Below are 17,830 nucleotides of genomic sequence, written 5' to 3' on the forward strand. Positions count from 1 at the left end.
TTGGAGGAGTGGAGAGGTTGTCACTCCTTGATTCAAGGGGGAATTTAACTCAGCTGTGCTCCGCAGGCTCGTGTTTGCTTGATAGCACGAGCTTCCCCCGACTTTTGCAAAAAAATCCTACGATCCTAGCGCAGAGAGGGGACAGAGCCCTGCCAGCCTGTCCCAGGTATTTTTGGGAACGGGGAGCTCCCAGCTGGGCAGCGGCGGTGAGGGCAGGGCATGACCCAGCCGCCACCGCCCTGTCCCTGCTGCAGAGCGCTGGGACTGGGATGTGGGGGGATCAGACCCTGGCTTTGTGGGGAGCCCAGGCTGGGAAGGCTCGGCTGTAGCAGCAGCAGCCCAAGCAGAACCGCAGAGTCCGGGAGACGGGGCTGGTGTCGGCACAGTGGCTGTGTCGGTGGATAAATTGCTGCTGAGCGGCTAAACATCGCTTGTGGGCTGGATCTTAGGAGAAATATGGAGCGGGGGTGTTAGTATCATGGGAGGATGGTAGCGCTGCTTGTAACCGGCTGGAGGAAAGCGTGTTTCTCCTGCTGGAAAATTCCTCGTGTGGCTGGAGGAAGGGGCTGCGTGTGTGGACGTGGTGTTTCGTTGCTGCTCTGCTGAGCTGCAGGAGGGCAGGTCGGAGGCGGTTGGCAGGGTCAGCCTGGAGGGTCACTCCGGGAGAGGCCGACCTGTGCTGTTTTCCAGGAACAGGGATATGCAGACCCCCATGGGCCATAGGGACCTCGGTCATGCTGGGGAAACTGGAGTGAAAACAGATCCTCTATGCATGACCCAAAAGCTGCTGTTCACAGGCTTCTCCTGTGTCCTGGGCTCATGGATGAGCACCAGGTCATGCTTTCCTGTTGTACATCCATCCTGGGTGACTTGAAACCCCTGTAAGCATCCCGTGCTCGTGCCATCCCAATGGGAGAGCAGGTTTGCTGCAAAAGGCCCAGCACCCATGGGTGCTGGGCTGCCTGGGGCAGGAGGACTTTGCTGGGCAAATAGGAGCTTTAGGACAACTGCAGCCAGGGCTTAAAAACTCCCCTGTGAGAGTCAGTAGAGTCTGACAGAGGGAAGACTTGGACGCTGGGTGTCTCGGGCTCTCGCCCCAGCTCCGCTCCCACCGCAGCGCCCCACGCTCAGCTCCTCACCCGCAGAGGAGGGCACTGCCGAGGCTGGCGGGTGCTGCTGGCGGGTGCTTCGAGCCTGCGCAGGCTGCTGCTTTGTGCCGGAGCATAGGGAGCCACGAGAATCCCGTCGTGTGGCCTACTGCTCTGATTCAAGCTGCAACACGTCCAAGGCAAGCAGTAGAAGACAGAGCTCCCTCTGCCCCCAGTAATCTTCCTGCTTTTAATGATTGCTGGCTCCACAGAAGGGGGAAAATAGGCTGATGGCATTCGGAGTGTGGTGTGCATCTCAGCAGGAATGGACGGGTGAGTGAGGATCACGGAGGCTGTACTCATCCACCCCTGGGTGGCAAGCCCGTGAGAGCTGCAGGAATGTGGCTGACAAGGGCCCTTAAAGCATTTGGTTCCAGGATCCACTTGAAATCTTCCCCCTAGCATCTGGCTGCCTATGATAGATTTACACCAAGAAAGAAAACACCTTGCCCTGTGTAAAAGCAACCCTTTTGCTTTGCTGAAGAGCTGTTGTGAATGTGCCTCCAGCTAAATGTGTATGAGATGTAGCCTCACTACTTGCAAACCACGCTAGTTTATCCTTATCTGCTGCTGCTGCTTTTTTTTTTTTTACTTTTTTTTTTTTAATCAATGAGCTTTTATACAACCTTTATCTCCAGGGAAATGGAAGGAAAGAGATAAAGTGACAGCAATGTAGCCTGCGATAATAGAAGGCAGCGTTGAGCAGATCTGTGATTAGAGGAAGGCTGGTCCTCTGCAAGGGGAATTTGCAAGATGTTAAATATTTATTATTTTAACCCGTTGCATCCCTTCGTCAATACCTTGCTCTCCTCCTGAGCTGAGAGGTCCCGAATGCCTCAGACAGGCAGGAGGACAAATGCCCATAGTGAGGCCAGGAGAGCTCTCTGCTTTTTGGGGGGATCTCTCTTTACCTGCCTGCTGCCTGAAGGCTGTGGGAAGACTGATGGTCCCCCTGGCCGTGTCATGCCGATGCATATCAAGAATATCTTCATCTATTTTATGCCGCGGGCTAGAGTGACCTCTTTGCCCCTAGCTCAGAGCTGAGGTAGGTGGATGTGTCCCATGGCTATAATCAGGAATATAAAGGAGCAGATGAGAACAGGCTAAGGAGAGGCAGCTAAGAGGTATTGCAGAGTGCTTGTACTGGAAGCATTTGTCAGGTTGGACGGGGCTTTGAGGAACCTGATCTAGTTGAAGATGTCCCTGCTTATTGCAGGGGGGTTGGGCTAGATAATCTTTAATGGTCCCTTCTAACCCAAACCATTCCATGATTTTATGATTCTACTTGGTAATTTTGAGCAGAAGGACCTTGTCCTGAGCTGGCAGAGCTCCACACGTGTTTCAGCAGCACCTCCATGGGCTGCCACCTGCAGCCTCGGCCCCGGGTACCCCCAGCTGAGCAGCGGAGCCGTTCGTGCTGCAGTGCAGCTGCAGCTCAGCCTGCAAACCCAGCACCCGGAGCCGCCGCTCCATCCCAGCACCACCACCTTCCCCTTCCCCGGCCTGCCAGAGGCTTTCACGTCAAAAAGGAGAAGTCAGGGAACACCTTCTGGACTTCAGGTTGTGGCTGTCCCCCTGGTGCCGCTGACCTGAGCTTGCCTTGCTCAGGAGATGCTGCTGCAGGTCCACTGAATGTGTCTGGGTTTTAAATGAGTGCTCCTGTAGGGACAGACCATCCAACACCAGCCCCCAGACCCTCCCGCGACACCTTCGTCTCTTCCCCGGTGCACATATGCTAAAATGCTGGCATTGCAGGAGACCAGAATGGCAGCTTTGATGAAATTTGGGGATGTCGTTGGAAGTCACTCCAGCATGTGGCTGCACTTTCGATGCTGAGGCTGTAGGATTGCAGGCATCTATTCTTGGGGTTCCCCGGAGGGATGCAGGGTTCAGTGTCAGGGGACAGAACCACGGAAAGGAAACAAGCTGCTGGTGCAGTTGAGTTGGGAGGGGGGAGATTTGCCACTGCTTCACCTCATGTTTAGGGCTTAAAAACACAGCCAGGCACTTAGCTGGGCTTGCGAATGTGCTGACAAGCCCGCTGAATTCAATGGCAATGAATTTAGGTGTGGAGCACCTAAATATGCTCAAAACCTGGCTCGTAGCACTGCTCAGGTGCACGTTCCTGTTGAATGATGCCGAGTCTGGCCAGGATTCCTGGGGCAGCTCCCAAGGGGCCCTCGGGACACCCCACCTCCTGCCTTCCTTCCATCCTGCTGCGTTTGGGTTCCTCTCCCAGAGATGGGAGGAGGCTGGTGAGTTCATTACTGTCTCCTAACTGTGCAGACATGATATGGAACAGAGAAGGTGGCGGGTAGAAGCCGGTAAATGGTCTTTGCAAGGAAGAGATTCATATTGAGTATAATTTCCCACCTTTTTTTTTTTCTCCTTTGCATAACCTGTAACAAATGCATGTCTCCAGTAGGGCTGGAATAGACACATCTGTCTTTTTATCTTGGCTTCACCCACTCTATTATAGCAGAAGTGAGCAGAACTATTCTGCTAATTTCTCCACCTGGCTGCTCGACCCTGGCTAACGCTTATCATTTTCTATTCCACGACATTAGCAGCACGGCTAGTTCAAGAAAGCTTGTTTTCTTGGGGGCAGTGTGATAAGGACAACTGCTGTTAAGAGGCACGAAACAAACAAAAGCATCTGACACTTGTACTTGGCATAATTACCTCTAATTAAATAAAAACAGAGCTGCCCATCAACAGGGGAGAGCATTCGGCAGAGCGGTGCGGGTGGTGGCCGGTGCTGGTGCCCCTCATGGGGGCTTCGGGGCTGGCTGGCGAAGACCCGCCGCCAAACGATGTGATCTGATGTGGTGCTCACCAGCCTTGCACTCTTTTGCAGCTTGTGGCAAGCTGACGGGAATAAGTGACCCAATCACAATTAAAACCTCGGGGTCCAGGTTCGGATCGTGGATGACGGATCCTCTCGCTCCCGAGGGAGAGAACAAGGTAAGACGGCGACAGCTTCATCCCTGTGTTCCCACCTCCACCGATGTAGCTGAGGTCATTGAAAACTCATTACATCTAAGCACCGAAGCCCAGGCTGTGCCCTGTGAAACCTGTGGAAGGTCAGAATTAATCTCACTGGGCTCTGCTGGCCTCTGCAGTGGGAGGGGGCTGAGGATCCCGCAGGGAGGGAGGATGAGGAGGGGGCTGAGCAGCCCTGCGCAGCGGTCCCTTCCCAGGGCAGGTGACACTCACTGCAGTGATGAGCGTGCATGGTCTTGGAAGTGCCACCATGAGGTCTGTGCCCCCTGTGGGAGGGAAAAATCAAATATTGGGTTTCTCGTCTGGGTTTGGCAGCCAGGAGGGAGCCGGGGCCAAGCAGAGGGACCTGTGGTCCTGGTCCCTGCGGCTCTTCTCCTGCCAGCACCTCCGATAATGCCATCTGACTGCATTTGTCCTCCGTCCTCCACCTTCACTGTTGTGAGGAATTAACTGACTGCAGCCAGAGAGAGCTTTGTTTTGCTTTGTTTTAGGGTTTTTGTTTTGGGTTTTTTTTTACATTCAGACCATTCAATTTTGATCCCAAGGAGGTAGGAGGCCAATAACTGGCTGAAAATCAATCCAGGCTTCCCATGACTGATGGAATGGAAAATATCTCCAGTGTTTGCTGTGGCTTTGCAGGCAGCAAAACAAAACAAAAACCACAGAGCTCGGCTGCGTGGTAATTCCCTCCTGCGTGCAGCATCCTTCATCAAAGGATGAAGGCACCAGCAAGGGCTGTATCGGGGCAGCTATTTTGACAGCTCTGCCCTGTGATCGCCTTTCTGTAGTTAAGAGGGGGCGAGGGGTGCTCTGGAGAAGCCACCCCCGGGGGTGGCTCCATTTGCCCGGGGATGTGCAGCAATGAAGCAACAGTGACTTGAGATGTCGGGCTCTTTCCCTCCAACTGGTTGGCACTGGTTCCCCAATACCACACCTCCATGTTTTACAGTCATTAAGCAAAATTTCACCTATGGCCCCAATAAGATCCTAATTACGAAGTGAGACGGGAAGACTACCCACATCACATCTTATTTTGCTCAGGAGAGGGGACAGACTTGTCCCCTTTGGCCTGCGTTTGCTGTATCCCTCTGCACTAACGTGATTTTTACATTTGGGAAGGAAGAGCCAGGCCTGTTGCAGCTGGAGCTGGTTGATCAAATGCTAAAGATCTTTCCAGGTCTTCAGAGAGTTTTGTCTCAAAACAGTATTTTTTAAATATTTTTTTTTATCCATCCCTTTTTCTGCGGTGTGTTTTTGTCGTGAGATTAGACAAGCAGTTTCCTCTGGGCTGTAGCTCAAGCTTCACAAGCGTGTATATGTATATAATATATAAATCTACTGTGAATTTTATTAGAAACACACAATTAAGTGAACTTCTTTGGCTGCCCGGCAGAGTGGGAAACTGGGGATGGGGAGAGGTGGGCAGTTTATCATACCCTTCTTATGTCGCCAAGCCCCAGGAGGTGTTTGGTGGTTCATATGGTCATTTGTTTGTGTGAAATCATTGAACACAACTGGGGGAAATTGCGAGTCCCACAGGAGCAGCCCGGTGGTGAGGCAGCAGATGGATGCTGAGCGCAGGGATTGATGTGTATTGGCAGGAGAAGGTTGCTCAAAGCCAGCCGGTGCGATGAGACGTTGCTATCCATCAATCCCTGCTTCCCCAAAGCATGAAATGCTGTCGGGTCCTGCCACCTTCCAGCCCCAGCATGATGACACGGGGTTCTGCTCTTCTGGGCTTCACTTTGTCTCTCTAAAAACTGAGCACAATGCATCGGCATGTGTAATTTTTTAATACCAAATAACGAAATGGGAGCAGCGGAGAAGCAATGAGTTTTCTGGGTTTGGTTTTGTTTTGCTTTATAATTTCCCAAGCTGGTTTAGTTGAACGCAGGCATTTCATTAAGCGAGGAACGCTCTCCAGTGCCATGTCTGACAGCAGAAGCTCTCCCAGGCTGCAGGCACTTCTCTGCCGTGGGCTCAGGGACGTGCATGGTTTTTCTCTGGTGCTCCTGCAGCTCTCCTCGAGCCCACGGTGGAGGTGTGAAGATCAGAGGCATTTGCCACCTGTACATTCCCTGCCTCTGCAGCATTTCCAGGGAGGTAACGATGAAGGGCTGAAGTTCCCTGTAAAGTTTTTGCAGACCCCACTTGGCCTTTCAAATACAGCAGCCAAAGGAAGTTTACATGCACAGACCGTGTGTAAATGTTTGCCTGCTCCTCTAAGGGACCCTGGAGACAGCGTATCGCAGAGGCGACACCGTCAGATTTTGCAAGGGGTTTGCAAAAGAAGCTTGCACTGCAACATTACCCAAACCTGTATCCTTAAAGGCTTCCCTCTTGCTGCTTAATTTACTTTTTCTCCTTCCCGCACAGTTTCTACAGAAAGCAGCTATCTTATTTTTAGGCAGCAACTGCATACAGAATGTCACTTACTGGCTGGATATTTCTTCTTGATATTAACTGCACAGCTTTGTCATTTGCCTCGGAATTGGTTTCATATGACAAAAGCTTTTTTTTAAGGAGTCTAGACAGTGTCCCTAGTGAGCTGGCACTTAAATGATGATCTAAAATCTCTCCCCCCTCTACCGATAGCAAGATTTTGATGCCTTTGTCTCCTATATTTTAGTGGCCTTGGTTTCAGCGTTTGATGCAGAAGCGTATGATTTTTAAACCACTATGGACTTTGCCTAAATATCCTTGACAATGAGCGATTGCTTCCATCGCTTCTGCATGCCAAATTGATGGAGTTCTGCACAGCAGCTGGTATCATTTACTGAGTGCTACCACGATGGGGCTTACGGGAAGCAAATGCAGTATCAACATAAAGTGCTGGGTCATAATATGCTGGGTTTAGCCAGAGAAAAGATGTTAATTGCCCTCTGGAAGGACGGTGTCCGTCACACACCAATCTTGGCTGATTTCAGGTTCCAAAAATTGTGTTTATTTCTGGGCGTAGGTGGCAGGCGTTGGACACATCGTTTCCCAGCGGGTTGGATTCCTTGCTCTGGATTTCGCTCTCAGCTCAGTTTCTAGGGTGATGTGCAGAGGGCTCAGCCGGGTCTCTGCTGTTTTCTAACCCCACGTGTTTCTGTTGCTCGCCCAGGTCTGGTACATGGACAGCTACCACAACAACCGCTTCGTCCGTGAATATAAATCCATGGCAGATTTCATGAATACTGACAATTTTACCTCTCACCGTCTCCCTCACCCGTGGTCAGGCACCGGTCAAGTGGTCTACAACGGCTCCATCTATTTCAATAAATACCAAAGCCACATAATTATCAGGTTTGACTTGAAAACAGAGACCATTCTCAAGACTCGCAGCCTGGATTATGCCGGCTACAACAACATGTACCACTACGCCTGGGGTGGCCACTCGGACATTGACCTCATGGTGGACGAGAACGGGCTGTGGGCTGTCTACGCCACCAACCAGAACGCGGGCAACATCGTCATCAGCAAGTTGGACCCCAACACCCTGCAGAGCCTCCAGACCTGGAACACCAGCTACCCGAAACGCAGCGCCGGGGAGGCCTTCATCATCTGCGGCACGCTCTACGTCACCAACGGCTACTCGGGAGGCACCAAGGTGCACTACGCCTACCAGACCAATGCCTCCACCTACGAGTACATCGACATCCCCTTCCAAAACAAGTACTCACACATTTCCATGTTGGACTACAACCCCAAGGATCGGGCCCTCTATGCCTGGAACAATGGGCACCAAATACTTTACAATGTCACCCTCTTCCACGTCATCCGGTCTGACGAGTTGTAGTCCATCCTTGTTTAGAAACTGATTTGGGGGCGGGGGGGAAAAGGAAAAAAAGGGAGAAAATAATTAAAAAAAAATGCTAATATCAAGAAACACACTTTAAATAAGTAAATATATAAACAGCTGCCAAAATTAAGACCAACATCATGGAGGATTATTCAGCATAAACCTGACAGATCAGCATTACCTCTACATTTCTAGAAGTCTGGCCCTGTGTTATAGACTCACGAATAACCATGTACTTGCAGCTGGAACTGCACTTAAAGAACCACTTGAGTTTTGGGTTTTGTTTTGTTTCTGTTCCGATAGCAAACCTAGAGTACCTACTAAAGAAGTAAGGCAATGACTGTTGAAAGTTTTTCCTTGGGAGGCTCGCTCTCTTCTGTGTGTGGGTTGCATGGACATTTTCCCGACGTCACGGTCAGCTGTGATGGATGTGTGATCTGTATTTCGAAGCAGAAAAAGCTGACCCGTGAGGAGCTTTCGCTGTCTGAACAAGACCTATCACAGGTTAGTTTTCTTCGCCTTCCATTGCAGCTACTGTCTCTCAACTGTGTTCTTGTCACTTAGATTAACTGTGCTGAGACCTGAAGTAGCTCATGGATCTGTGTCTTAGTAACTATTAAACACGATGGTTTAAGTATGTATTATGAACAAGTTGTTGTACCCATATTGTTTGAACTTATGTATTCAGCAAATATATTGTATAATGTATGTCTGTTATTTACCAGAGGTGGCAAAACTTTGTATGTCCAGTTTATGCAATGAATGTTGTAAATGCAATGATGTAGTTTGGATTAATAAACGATGGTTTTGTTTCTAAAAAGAAAAAAAAAGATCAGTGTTCACCCTTATACACAGATAACCAATTTCATGTTGATAATTACAGGAATATTCTCTTACTGTTATACTATCTACATAGCATTATGGTGGTTGGAAACTGCTTCTGTGGAAATTCTGTGGCATCAGATTCCCACGGGAAGCCCTGTTTATGGAAGTGTGAAGGTAATTAATTTTTTTTAAGAGGAAAACTTTGTACTATCCACAGTTACCTAAGGAACAATAAAAATATTAGGAGACTTCCCTGCTTTGTTTATTGTCTTCTCTGTACAAGTGACCGAGTGTAGGGGAGGGGTAACAGGAATTATTGTGGGGTTTTTTGGGTAATGGTGGAGTAACCATCCTGGCTTTCCTTACATCTTGAATCAAGCAGTGCCCGACGGGTAGCTGCAGCTGGGAGCTGGAGGAGCCGGAGGCTTTGGCTCTCTGCTCTGCAGGGCGAGCGCAGCGGGCTTGCCACCCCGTCTGCATTTGGAGCAGATGCTACTTCAGGGAGGTCAAACCCTGCCTCTGCTCCTACGGCCACTCCAGGGGAAGCGAAGGCGGCTGCAGGGAGGCTGTGCTGCTGCCTGCTAATGCGGGCAGGGGCTCCGGCTGCCCGCAGTGCTGCGCTCAGCCTCCTCTCCATCCTGGGGCTGACGGCAGAGTGGGGTCAGGAGGTGACAGCGTTTGATATCAGTGCTACAACAGGAGAAAATTGTGCCGTCTGTTGCGTTCAATAGAGTTGGAGACACAGCGCTTCAGACCGCTGCGTGCAATTGGATCATTTGCCTTCTCAGATGCTTAGAGTGCCTCTCATCCTGAACTTGCTATAGTCTTACGCTAGTAAAAATCTCCTTCCATTTAACGCAGCTAGCGCTGCGATGCTGCTTATAACGAGCAACCGTTACTGCTGGGGCCTGAGCACTCCACACAATCATTCCTCATTTTTTGCCAAAGCAGGGGTCTCGCAGCGCTGCAGGATGCCGCAGCACACGCCTTGAAACGATCCGAGGCACTTTTCCAGCTGAACGCTCCTAAAGCTCTCGATACTTTGAAGCTTAAGATGCTGGATGCTAACATGCTCCACTCAACCACCTTCAATAAATCCTGCAAGTCCCCGCTCTCTCCTTATTTCCACCATAGGCTTTCCCCATGGCAGGGCTCGTTTCACTGGGAACCCAGCACCACCAGCAGCTTCATTCTGCCACCGCTGTCTGGTGTGAGATGCAGGGTCCCGTCTTTCCCCTCTGCCCCAAGGAGAGCAGCAGTCAGTAGTTCCCATGCCACAGCCGGCCCCAGGGGAAGGGACAGGACTCATTCTGCCTTTGCTGCCCGCCCAAGGAGCCTGCTGAGCTGGATCTCCTGGGCAGCAGCGATGCCTGGAACCTCTTCAAAGGGCTTGCTCTGGTGTTGTTAGACTGTTGTAGCCTCCTTTCCAAACAGAGAAGCAGGTGACCATGTTTAGCACCACCAGGCATGGCGCTTTCTCAGCCAAGTGGTGTGTGAACAGCTATATTCACTGATGAGGTTCAGCCTTCGAACTCGGCAGACAGATGCATTAGGGCTCTTGGAAGGATCGCGGATCACTGAGGGCGGGAAATTGGATATAAGCAATTGGCGACGGCTGCAAATTGCACATACGGATTTCAACCTCTTGGCCTTAGCAGAATGTCCCTGCCGGGCTCTTCAGCAGGAGGAGAGGGGAAAGAAAAAAATGGTGTAATGTGGTTTCCCAGAGCTGGATTGAACCACAAGCAATGAATGATCCTCCACGTGTAGATGTTTGAGCCGGTTACACGGGTTTGAGACGCTGCCCTGTGTCAGCACTACTCCTCTTACTGAAATGCTGGCTGTATCCAGAACTGGGACAGCTCTCTGAGGACTCGTTTCTGTGCTACGCACCATATTTCCAGAGCTCTGGACTGCCAGGTTTGTGGAGTTCTTCAATATTTAGCAGTGGTTTTCCCTCCAAGAAGCTAAAAAAGGGGGCTAGAGACCCATGGTGTAATTGGCAGCAGTATTGATCTTCAATGCATGAGAGAAATCTATTAAGCCAAAAAGCTGAAAGGCACCTGCAGTCATTTCTCTAATTAATGTATTTCTTCCGTGCAAACTCATTTAAGGGAGGCACGCTGTTTTTATAAGATTTAGAACTGGGTCCAGCGACCGCTGCAATCAATGGGATGGATGCCAATGCCTACAACAGGGGCTGGGCTTTTGCAGCCAACTGAACCCGCTCGCTGCACAGCTCCTCAAGTGCATCGGGGTGATGGTCTCGCACAGTCTTGCCGTGGTTTTGAATCACGGCTGCTGTCAGCTGTACTACACGCTGAACTGCTTTTCGGTGCAGATCACTGTCCCAGCAGCTGGGCTTTGCATACTCTGTTTCCTACCCACCTGTGCAGCACGGAGCCGTGCTAGTTGCCCTAAGCACCACACGGTTCTTCTCTAAGACTGTAGGTGTTCACAGAGGTTGTCCCAGCCAATCTGTCCAGTTTCGGGGAGGTGTTTCAGGTAGACCAGAGCGTGGCAGGGCATCACCCAAATCTGCCAGCAACCCAGCCAGGCACGCTGCCACGCCAAAGCACCTCCACGTGCCAAATTACCCAAAGTCAGCTTTGTCATTAGGCAAGATTTGAGGACAAAAGAACACGTTTGCTTCAAAACATTGATTTGCAAAAAATAAATTGAATTACAGAAAGGCAAAATAACGCTGTTTGCTTTAGGGCACAGCTACATTTAGATTCTAATTTTCCTAGTGCAATTCATTTAAGACAAGACTCAACAGCACAAAGTGTCCTTGAACACAACAAAGACAGAGAATTTTTCTGTAACATGTACCCAAAGTTAATGAGATGAGAAAAGTGCTTTAAGGAGTGTACCTTTGTCCTATTTGCCTGTAGTGCAATATTCTATAAATGGATGCCATATGGTCATATACTTAATGGTATGTATTACTTTTCAAGTGGATGAGCCATTCAAAGACAAGTACATCCCAGAGGATTGTTTTCTATAGCCTGTGACTTAATTATTTGGTACATGAGGTTTCCTGGTCCAAATTTAGTCATGGGAGCCAGCGAGTTACTTCAGAGAAACATCTGACCATACTTTTGTATGTGTGTTTCTGCGTTGTTAATATTTTACAAGGGATTAATTCAAAAGCACTACACTAGATATTTGTGAGGGTTTCAGTGCGATGCAGAGCCCAGGTTCTGCTCCCAGCCCCATCAGCCATGCTGAGTCCCCGCTTCATAGCTGAGCAATAAGTGGACAGATCTCATTTTGCATGTCACAACGTTCCTGTCCTTCATCCTTTGAGTCAGGTGAACCAACGCTCTCCCGCTGAGTCACACCTGCCTCGGGATGAATGGCGTATCTGATGGGGTTTGCTCTCATTTTTGCAGTTCAGAAAGCCATGGTCCTTTTCTACCCTTTGCTCTGAGACACCCCCCTTCCCCGGAGCCCTCGTGCCCACCCCAGAGGACAAGGATGCCTGCGCAGCTTTTGGGCAGGGTAGGACACGAACGCAGCCACACGCCTCCCGACAGCCCGGCTGTGTGTCTGGCCAGCTCAGAGCACAGGCAAAGCAGCTCCCTGCACCTCGTCCCCGTGACACTTCTGTCGCTCTCCAGGCCACGTCTAGCAACGTGTGTTCCTGGTTTTGTGTGCAGGGGAGAGCCTGGCTTTCGGGGCTGACATACGGAAATGAAGCTCGTCCTTCCCCCACCAGTGGCAAAGCCCACGGGGAGCAGCGTGGGCTGTGAAATATGCAGCTTAGAGCTGCGATAGCGCTTACACAGACTGTCCCATTGAATTAAATGAAGCTCACTCAGCACCTGGCCTAAAACCCAGGCAGAAATACTGACTGTTGCTTAGCATCATCACAACACTGAGAGCTAAAAATTTTCCTTTCTTCCTTTGCTGTTACTCCTCTGACCTTCATTAGTTCTGCAAGCACTGAATGCAGAGCCCACATGGAGTCGGTTATCATAAAAAAATGTATCCTGGCCCCTTAATTAGCTCCTCATTATCTGCGAGCTCCATATTGAAGCATTAAGATGTTGCAAAGCAATTTGTTGAGTTTCCAATTAAAACTTTTTAGAACTGTTGAGCCTTTTAATACTTTGTGTTTACAAATTGCCTTGGACCTACAGCAATACACACATTTTCTTCACTGGGGAAATATAGCTGAGGAGCTGATAGTTATTAATATAAAATCCCTGGTTTTAATAAAGTCATAAACCATGTCAATGAAGCTGCTCTTTTTATACCTGATACAATAGAGATGACTCTCTCTGAATGAATGCAGAAGAGTAAGAATCATTAAAAGGGCAATTATAGGCTGATTTCCTCATAACTCCACTTTTACGGCACTGTAAAAACAAATGTACACGTCCCTCTTTATATTAATTTACCCTGGATGTGTTCCTACCAGATGACGGTAGGTGCCGAGACCCTCCGTTTCTGCAGGGGGGAAAAAGGCTCAGCATCTCCCAACAGCACATTGAAGGATCAGATCCATCATAAATAAATAAAAGCCAGATGGGCATGGATTATATTCACTGTCTTGCACAAGCTGTTAGCTGGAGGAGTGCAGCTATGAGATACGAACACAGAAATAAAATGGGTCTCTCCTATGAAGCACAGCATTGCACAGACTTCGCCTGGGTTCCTTGGCTAAGTCTATGGCCTGATCTGCTGCGGTGGCCATAGAAATGGGGAGGTGGGCGGCTGATCGACCAGCCCAGAGCTGAGCTCTTCCTACAGTCTGTAGAGCCAACGTGAAGCAAGGGGAGCAGCAGTGGCTCTGCTGACCTGGAGAGGAATTAAGTGATTGGATTAAAACCTCTTAAAAACGGGTCCCAAGCCATTTGGAAGGGATGGTCATCTTCATGTCACAGCCAACGAGCGCAAAGGAGGGATGCAGCTTGCTTGCAGCAGAACAGGCACCAGCCCACAGAGCTTTAACTGATCCCAAACAGCTTCTTCCTCTTGTAAAATAGTCCCTGGGTCCGCCGGCTGAATAAGTTCATGGCCATTAAGAGTCTGTTGTATAATCATCATAGGAGGACACATATCACTGAGGAGAGCCAAGGGAAGCGGCTTTGGTGTGCGGCAGAGCTGCAAGGAGGGATCTGCGCAAGCCATGACAAACAGCACCGTGCCAGAGCGACGCGCGCTGGGCTTTTGTTCTCAGCCTGTGCCGAGGACTTGCGATAATATGGTACTTATGTTCTTTGGGATGTTGTAAAGCCATGAGCTGATCTGTATTGAACATGTCATTTGTATTCCCACGCTGTTTTTTAAGCAAATCTGTCAAATAAAACCAAAAAAAGAACCAAAAGAGGACTGCAAAGCAGTGATTACATACGGAATTCACCGCACAGGCAGCCATGGCCACTCTGGACACCAGCGGCTTCGTGGCTTTGCTGTCCTCCAAGAGGGGGGAGGAATGACCCTGAGAAACAGCTTTGGTCTGGGACAGAGCGCAGCATCCCGGGCCACCGGCTGACACCCAGACAGGGCTCAGGGCCACCTCCAGCCACTGTGTTACTGCATTTGTCCGTAGGCCCCTCCTGGCCCTCAGCATCCTCCGAGCTTTGGGGCTGCTTTGCGGTGAATCATCTCCCCCTCGACAGAGGAGGGCTGAGCTCTTTCTCGCCTTCGCCCTGGCTTTTTGATCTGGCTTTTAAAGACCTCATCGCTTTCAGGATCATCTTTTCATGCCCTTCTGTACATACTTCCCCATTTTTGCACTGTCTGAGCACCAGGCTACCAAAAAAAGAGGTGTCTATAGGCAGATCAGCACCTGCAGCAGCAGTGTGGGTCCTTCCTCAAACACGCAGAGCGAGCCCCCAGCAACACAGGCAAGGGACCTTGGGGAAAGGAAACATACATCTGCCATCTGTGGCAATTTAGCATTTACCAGTCATATTGCACTAGGGCACTGTCACTTTGAATGAATGTTAAAGCGCTTCCTCTCTGTGGCCTGAGCAGTCTCCTTTCCCCATCAAATTGGCCATGGCGTGCCATAATAAAATAGACATACTGTGGCTGCGAAGGGTCACTCAGAGGGGCTGACATTAACTCAGGGAGGTCCGTTTTTGAAGGAGGCATTCAATTAAAGTTTTATTGCAATTCTGCAATGTGAAGCCACAAGGGTGAGTCTCAATAGCTGTGCTGGGATTTTAAATTAGCAGCTGAGCACGAATTTGCCGGTGATCCTGGCCGTGAGCACTGGGCAGTCAGCTGTGCTCAGCCGCAGGAGCCAGGTCCAGGGAAAACACACTGGTGGCACCACGTACTTGGCTTCGCTTTCCATGACTAGCGGGATGAGCAAGCACAAGTGTGCAGTCACCTGGGAGCAGACATGGTGGAAAGGTGGAAGGACACATCTGGCTTTCTGGAGTGTCTCGGAGGGACCATCCGGGGGACACGGGGTGGCTCTGGGAGCTGGGGTTCAGCCAGCACTTTGAGAAACGAGACTCGGGTGAGTTCTGCAATCCTGGAGGAGTTTGTATGAAGAAAAGGCGTTAGGTTAGGCCCACTGTCTTAGGGCACAAGTATTTATGCTCTCAAGCAAGATCTCCTCCTGCAAACACCGCTCGAGAGCTGGCAGCCTTCAGCTGCTAATGCACAGGCTGCACGGCCCATGGAAGAGCTTAGACAGGAGTGGGAAATGTTTCCAAACTTTCACATTTCTTCCTCGTTCTCATTTCCCCTGAAACAGCAGGAAGAACGAGCCCAAATCACTAATGCAGCTGTGGCCAGAGGCATTTGGGACTTGTGAACGGAGCACAACAGGGCTGCAATCCTCTGCCACAGCTGCGGTGGCAGCAGCGATGATGATGATGATGATACCAGGCCAGGTCTGAGAGTGTCTCCTTGCTGGACACCGGGGTTGGGCGCTGGTTTTCCTCTGTGGATTTTAGGTTCAAAAGCCTGCTTGTCCCTGGGAAGGAAAGAAGCCTCTGGAAATGCAGGGCTTTCTGCAGGATATCCTGAATTTCTGCCGAGCATCCCAAAGTACGTAACATGTCGGCGACACACACACCGCTCAAGTGCAGGTGCTTGGAGCACAGCCGTTGCTGCAGTAAAGACCGAGGGTAAGCGGTTGTAAATGAACAGGGCTCTGTGCCCAGATTTTAGCCATAACACTTTCTCTCAAAAACTCAATAAACCGGCGTTTTGCACAGGAAAAACTGACAGACTTTTAATTACCAGCCATCGTTACTGTGTTATCATAATGAGAGTGAATAGAAGCAGCTCTGCGACTGCCAGATGGTCACGCTCCCGCTCGTTACAGCAGCGAGGAACGCGGCGCTGCCCGTCCCCGGCTGGGAGCCAGGGCGAGGAACCCCAGCCCTGCTGCCCTGGGCACGCAAAAAGCTGGGATAAAGAGCTGTAAAATGTTCCAGCCTCCGGCATAAAAATAGCCTCTGCAGTTAAAGCAGATGGGATAAAACCTGCAGAAGGGCCATCAGCCCTCATGCACCAGGGCGCATGATGGTTGTCAGCTAAGGGTCAGGAAGAAATTTGTCCTAGGGGTGATGCTATCTAATGGACTGTGCTAGGAGTTGTAATGCTCTCTGCTGAAAGCATGCAGCACTAGCTGCTGCTGCTGGAAACAGGCTACCAGACCTGACAGTCCACAGTGTTGCTGTAATACTTTTTGCATTTTAAATATTAAATGCAGTATTAATATTGTAATTCCCATCTGTTAAATCGCAATCGCAAGTCCTCCGTTACGGCAAACACCTGCCCCGACCCTTGCAGGAGCCCTCGGGCGCTGCAGAAAGTGCCTGCTCACTGCAGGAGCCCAGGCAGCCTGGTGGGTTTGGCTCGGTTTGGTTTCAGCCCAGTTGCAGCTGGAACTCCATGAGGGCATAAAACTGGTGGCAGCCCATTAATTCCCTGGATGGGGTTGGAAGCGCAGGGTAAGGACACCCCATGGGACCATGCAGCCGGGCCACCTATGCTGGGGGAGCACACCCAAGGGTGTCCTTCAGCGAGGAATGAGAGCTGCCTGTAAGCAGAGGGGAAGAAAAAGTACAAAACCAGGGAACTTGGATCACTTTATCCCATAGCAACAAGCCCGTTCAACAGGAGGAGCTTCTTCACAGCAGAGCCCTAAAAAAGGAGCTTTAAAAATAAACATTGGCATATCTCACACCTCCCTCTTCCCTGAAGGATACTCTCTGGAAGCACATGTGGACAAACTAGGGAAGGGAAGAGAAGGAAAATAGCGTTGAAGGGGAAGATTAGAGGTACTCTAATTAAGTGCTGAAATTAATCCTCTGTTGTCTTTCACTACCTAATATGTTTAATCATTATGGCTTCTCTGTTGTTCACTGATGAATCCAGCAGCCTCTTTCAGAGCATCTGGTCATATTATTCCCTTGCTTAATGATAGCATAAAAAAACCCCAAGCGTTTTCTGTGGAGCTTTTGCCCTACATACCGAATGCCATCTTGCAGGCAGGTAACGAAGAGGCCCTGTAACCAGGCACTGCAGCCATGCTCAGCCCGTGCCCCTGCCTGCCGAGGCTGTGCACAGGCTGAGGGGCTGTGCATGGCCCCGTCTCGCAGCCCTCGCTGCACCCGGAGCACCCCCAGCCCAGGGAAGGAGATGCTGCTGTCGGAAGGGAAAATCCTGCCAGGGCTGAGAGGCACCAGAGGCGTTATGGCAGCATGCCATTAGCATGCTTATAAGCGTGGGAATTCATCACTGGAGCAGATAGAAGGCCTCTCTGCGAGCGCCCTTCTAGCTTCAAGGTGGATGGCTGGTTTCAGAGCTTTTTTCTTGCTTTCTGTGTGTTGCCTTGCTATGTGGCAGGATAAAAAAGAAAAAAATCCCATTTTTGCTCTGCAAACTGGAATAAGATCCTAGAGCCTTTATAAGCCTGTGCTGCCCTTGCTCAGGGCCTCCTGGGGTGGATGCTCTGAGCAGTGGAGGTCTCTTCTGTGGGTAAGCAATCTCCCTTCTCTCTGGCCACGCAGCCCCAGCAGGCAGAGCTGGGAGGGTGCACGGGCTGTACCAGCCCAGTCTCTGCAATGCCTGCCGGCAGCAAAGCCCCGTT

The 17,830-nt window shown here is 50.4% G+C and overlaps 1 protein-coding gene across 2 annotated transcripts in view; it reads left to right on the forward strand.

Annotated features, from left to right (window-relative positions):
* OLFM1 (olfactomedin 1) overlaps positions 1-9,012 on the forward strand; it is a 34,033-nt gene extending 25,021 nt beyond the window's left edge. For both annotated transcript variants that reach the window (XM_075111853.1, XM_075111852.1), the window contains exons 5-6: positions 4,006-4,112; positions 7,258-9,012. In XM_075111853.1, coding sequence (XP_074967954.1) covers positions 4,006-4,112; positions 7,258-7,932 — 782 coding nt within the window. In that variant the 3' untranslated portion in view covers positions 7,933-9,012. The remainder of the gene's footprint in view (positions 1-4,005; positions 4,113-7,257) is intronic.
* The last annotated feature ends 8,818 nt before the right edge of the window (positions 9,013-17,830 follow it).

This window comes from Phalacrocorax aristotelis, chromosome 17 (genome assembly GCF_949628215.1).
Source record: "Phalacrocorax aristotelis chromosome 17, bGulAri2.1, whole genome shotgun sequence".
NCBI lineage: Eukaryota > Metazoa > Chordata > Aves > Suliformes > Phalacrocoracidae > Phalacrocorax > Phalacrocorax aristotelis.